Raw genomic sequence first — 5,646 nt, 5'->3', positions numbered from 1 at the left:
AAGTCATGGGCAAGTCATGGACAAGAAAAATAAATTTTTCTTTATTGTCCATGACCTGTCCATGATTTTACTAAAAATACTTGTAACTAAATTACAGCCTTACTCATAAATTCTATGTCATCTAGTCACTACAGGGAGAGAGGGCAGATGGCTTTTACCACAGATCTTATGTGCTTGTGCTTTTGCAGGCTATTTCTAGGCTGGAGGCACTGTGTGCAAATGATGCTATTTTATAGGCTTTATTGATTGAACATGAACTGTGCATCAGGAGACAAAGGCATCTGGTATCAAACAGAGCAGAGACAGATTGAGCAATAATTCAAAACAGCAAGCAAAGAATACCAAGAGAGAATTTTTCTTTGACTCATGCGCAGAATCAGAATTGCTGAAGTAAAGTGCAGTCAAGTGACAGGGCTAACTCAAGAACTAGGTACTAGTGCTTTCACAGTAGAAACCGAGACGCCTCTCCCCACTGTGATTCCAAATGATGATATTTTCCAGCCAAATGACAATTCTGTAGTTCGCAAAATCTACTGGGTGGCTTTAACGTATGCAAAGCATAGATGAAAAAGTCTTCTTAAAAGCTTGCCTCCTTGCTGGAGTGAGCCACAATGTATTTGATCTCTTGTAGGATCTTGTCTTTATTGTTCAATACATTTAGTCTGGCTGATTGAAGGAATTTGGTGATGTCTCCCACATGGTAGAGAAAGCGAAGCATGGTGAATCTAATCCTCCATTCTGTCACATAGGCTGAAAGCAAAGAGTGAAAAGGTGTGAATACATTTTTAGGATGAGGATATTGATATAACAAATGTAGTGTCAATAACAGCTAGAACTATTATTATGATTGCATTCTTGGGTCCCTAGGCCGTCGTGAGAGGAATATCTTTCTTCTGAGACTTAAGGAGAAGAATCAAAGGAGGCTCATGTATGGGGGAAAGGATTCCACAAATGCTCTACTCTCAATCCCAAAGCATCTGGATGTTTTATCTACAGCGATGAGCAGTGACATAGTTAATATAGTTGAAATCTCATCTTTAGGGGTTGAGAGTCAACAACCTCCTGAACTGAAATGGATACTTTGCACTTCCAGAGCCGGCGCTTCCATTTAGGCGACCTAGGCGGTCGCCTAGGGCACCAGGATTTGGAATGGCAGCAGACTGCTCCGGTGGACCTCCTGCAGGCATGTCTGCAGATGGTCTGCTGGTCCCGCGGCTCCGGTGGAGCATCAGCAGGCACAACTGCAGCAGGTCCACCGAAGCCGAGGGACTAGCGGACCGTCTGCAGGGACGCCTGCGGGAGGTCCACCGGAGCTGTGGGACTGCTGAGCCGGCCCTGCACCTAGGGTGCCAAAAACACTCGCGCTGCTCCTGTGCACTTCTCAGAGCTATTGAATTAGGTTGTCTACAGACTCAGAGACTTTCCTTTAATTCTATCAAATTCATTCTCCTATTTTCCCTGATTTCTACCTCTCCCCCAGCTATTCTTTTCCCTTCTTGCTTTTCTCTGTAGTGTCCCATATGTAGCATGTTTGTGAAAAAACAAGGAGCAGATTCTGCTTTCATTTGCACTAAGGTAAATTAACATAGAGTACAACCTATGCCTCTACCTATCTAGGGATTTCAATGAAAACAATGGCATTTGGGTGCCTACATCCATTAGACTCCTTTAAAAATATTACTGCTGAGTTCTTATAAGACTCCCATCATTATAGGAACAGATCATTTAACGTCATGACACTCTGCATTCACAGTGAATCAAAAATCAGGAAAAATAGAATTTGTGCAGAATGTCTGGGTGTCTGAGCTAGTGTAACACATGCCCAGACAGCTGAGAGAAGGTTAAAGGTTTTCCAACTTCTAGACTCCTTTCCATTCCTCTCTGAATTTGTCCTTATGTGCCAGACTCATCTCTTCATTGCACTAGCATAAATCTACATTTATTCCTTCAACCTCACTTGTGTAACAGAGCGAAGATTTGCCTCTGTGGCTTGACTAGTGCTAAAGAAAGAAGTTGCCTGATTCTGAGCTCAAAGAGTCATTTGGTGAAACTGAAAAACTGCAAATGTGAAAATCATAAGAGCAAAAACTTTTATTTACACACACACACACACGCACCTATGAGACTCACTGCACACAACATTAAAGCCAAGAGCATAGTAGGATTCAAAACACATGGTTATTTATGGATATTTTCAAGATTCACATTTAAATTAGTTTAAAAAATGGAAGGGATATAGGCTAGATTTTGAAACGGATGGAGATGCGGAAAGATACAGATAGGTGACTGGTGAGATTTTCAAAAGCAGCTGAGTAGATTAGGTATCTAATTCACTTAGGCACTTTATAAATCCCACTAGATGCCTATCTGCATCTGTAGACACCTAAATACATTTGAAAATTGGGTGCAAAATGTTTACAAATGAGAGGGGAGAAAAACCAACATAGATGCTACTGACAAACATCGCTTATGGCAGATAACTCTATAACTACCTAATCTGTGATTTCTCTAAACTTCCTCTTAAACTTCTATCACCAGATACCCACTAACATAGGACACGGGACTAGATCAATCTGACATTTTATCTCAATCCCTATGCCCCTTTGCTACCTTACCTCAGAGCAAACCAGACTCATCTGTATTTAAGTCATCAGTGTAAGTGAAATGAGAGAAAGGTCAGTAGCATTTTAGAAAATAGGCGACATGAAAGTTACCCGGGCAATTCACTCTGTTGAAAAGTGGGAAGTGCATGACGGTTGGAGCACCCTCTCCTCTGAAGATGTAGCAGTCGGAGGGGTTATCTGGCTCTAGGAGCAATTTCTCGTCTATCTCAGGAAATGGGATGCAGTTTTCCTTACAGTATTTGGCAGTTTGCTTGAGGGCCTGTAAGTGAGGGAATCATGATTATTTTATTTAAAAGAACTGCTGCCCACAAGACCAGATAGCTCAAAACAGAGAACTCAAAATCAGACTTTCTCTCTGAGTCCTCTACTAATTGACTAAGCAGAAAACCTCCAGTGGAAACCAGACCCTCTGCTCTTGGGATAGGAAGAATATTTGTGTAAAAACACATGACTGTCAGTAAAGAGACCCCATAGCTGGGATTTCCAAAGAAGCTTAAAGGAGCAAGAATTTACCTCCATGGAAAAGTCAATATGGGTTGGCTTAACACACTTAAGTGCCTTTAAATATCTCAGCTCACAGCCATAAGCATAGATCAAACATAGCACATTGAGTCCAGTACACAAGAACAGAGCTAGAAGGTTCGCAGCAGCCAATAGCTGTTCAACAGGGATAGACAGAAGTGGTTCAGTAGGACCCGAAAGAGAGCTCCCTGTAAGCTCAAAAGCTTGTCTCTTGCACCAATGCTAGTAGGTCCAATAAAAGAAATTACCTCACCCACCTTGGTTCAGTAGGAGACATTTTCCTGTACGTGTCAACATTCGTCCCCAGTACTTGACACATGAAAGCTCAAGGCTACCAAAAGTTCATCTTTCAGTTAAAATGAAAAACAGATTTCCTTCCTTGAGATCACTATGGGGTACTTTTTCTAAGGCACACATGGGAATTTTTTGTCCAACTTCCATTGATTAAGGCACCAAACTGTGCATTGTGCATTGAAAATCTCCCCTTGCAGAGATCCATTGGGCCCTGGGACACCTCACAAAAATATTAGTGTTGACTCAAGTCAACTAACCAACTTGCTACTTGAATGGTAGGATTCTTTCCACTAAACATTCCCCCAGCAGGATAGAAGGGGATGGGATTTTTTGCTCCCTTCCTGTCCTGAACTGTTTTCCAGAAATAAAGTAAGGAAAATACTGCTTGATTGTTTTTTAAAGATTGTAAATTTCTTTGTTTGATGTTTATCACTTGGGGTCAGGGACAAAGTATTTTTCTGTGTTCAAATATCACCTGGCACAATGGGCCCTCATTACTAATTTGAATCACTGTAAAAATGTAACTATGATAGGAGTTACCTTAAATGGTTCAAAAGGGCCATAGTCAAAGGAGAGAATCAGTTTCACTTTCCTTTCCGGGTGGAGAACCAGAGGGAAAGCACAGTTTATGGCTATTCCAGCATCTACCAAGGAGATGACTTTATCCTTCACCAGCTCAGTAGAGTCAAGAGCAGCTAAGGGAATGTAACCAAAAACAAAATTATCATACTAAGAGATTAGAATCTGCCCCTTATCAGTGTCAGGATTAATAAATAATATTCATTGCAACTGTGTTTTGGTAAAGTGTCTGTATCTTGTGCCCTTATAAAGTAGAGCTACCCCTCACCTTCTGCTTCCTTTAGTGCCCATTTTACAGTATGGCTGCCCTTTCCTCACCTCTCGCCCTCTGCTGCCCCTAGTGCCCATTATACAATATAGTTCTTTTATACTTGATCTTTCCACCCACTGGCCATTATACAGTACAACCACCACTTTCTCCTTCCTGCCATTTACGGGGCATCATTATAGGCTGTAGTGGGGTGATCACCCGCTCTGGCCTTAAAGGGCTTAAAATAGCCCAGGAGAGGGCTGTGGCTGCGGAATGCTGAATGAAGAAGCAGACTCAGCTATGGCTACTCCCTAACCAGGGCCCAGCTGGCCCTTATAAGAGGGCAGTGGACCAGGAGCAGACAGGCTGAACAGGATATCTGAGAGGATCAGAGCTGGGGAATAAGGCAAGGGAGCTGGGAGCTCCCACCTGGAAAAGCCCCAGTCTGTGGCCTTGTCAAATGCCGAAAGGTACTAGGGTGCAAGGGTGCAGCCCAGGGTAGGCAGAGGTAACCAGTCCAACCCCCCTTTGCCTGTGATGAGTGGCTTTTACACTGCAGTATGCTCCAGTGAGTGGGGGCTAGATGGTGACTGGCATTAACCCAAGACTGAGGCAAGGTGTGGATAGTGGGTGGGGGTTCCCCTGGGTGGGGACATGACTCCTACTACCCACAGTTGACTGCTCCAGGGCAAAGGGGGCAGCAGGAAGGCACAGCCAGCACATCCCTTGGCCCGTGCCTCTTCCCGCAACCCCCATGGGCCTGGAGTGGCAAACTGCAGACAGTGGGAACCGCGATCGGCCAAACCTGCTGTCACGGCAGCTAAACAAACTGTCCCAGCCTGCCAGGGTGCTTACCCTGATGAGTCACATGCCAGAGGTTGGTGACCCCTGCCCTATATAAACCAATAAAAAAACTGTTTCCACTGATAATCAAAATTTACTGGTAAGCAAAATAAGAAAAATGCTTCCTGAGAATTTAAATTAGAGTAGTTATAAAATAGACTAATGAATATTAAAAATCGGCATGATTTGTTGATTTAAGGATATTGTTGTATATTTTGACATATGATGTTGACAATTTGTGTTTTAATGGTTTTTAAAGATTTAAATTTTTGAATCTTTGTGTCTACTGTCATTAAATATTCATTTGATTATCCTCAATTTTCATCAGCTGCTAGGATTTAAATTGATAAGAATTAAAAATGCTTAAAATCTATATTTTCATGCAACTGAAAATTTAAATAAAAAACCCCAGAATGCTTACAGTAAGCATTGACATTGTCTGTCATAATTTAAAAATAAAAATGTAATTCTTCCAACCTTAAAAATACTGTATAGGAAGACAACCTTTCTCATGTTTCTGTGTGATGTATTTAC

The 5,646-nt window shown here is 42.2% G+C and overlaps 1 protein-coding gene across 1 annotated transcript in view; it reads right to left on the bottom strand.

The window, feature by feature from the left end:
• Positions 1-243: 243 nt before the first annotated feature.
• LOC127031290 (cytosolic phospholipase A2 gamma-like) overlaps positions 244-5,646 on the bottom strand; it is a 51,346-nt gene continuing 45,943 nt past the window's right edge. The window contains exons 5-6 of the mRNA XM_050918039.1: positions 2,715-2,883; positions 244-750 (exon numbers count right to left, since the gene is read on the bottom strand). Coding sequence (XP_050773996.1) covers positions 578-750; positions 2,715-2,883 — 342 coding nt within the window. The 3' untranslated portion in view covers positions 244-577. The remainder of the gene's footprint in view (positions 751-2,714; positions 2,884-5,646) is intronic.

Source organism: Gopherus flavomarginatus, chromosome 11, assembly GCF_025201925.1.
Source record: "Gopherus flavomarginatus isolate rGopFla2 chromosome 11, rGopFla2.mat.asm, whole genome shotgun sequence".
Classification (NCBI taxonomy): Eukaryota; Metazoa; Chordata; order Testudines; family Testudinidae; genus Gopherus; species Gopherus flavomarginatus.
Note: the sequence above shows the minus strand (reverse complement) of the source record. Positions and strands in the feature narration are given on the sequence as shown.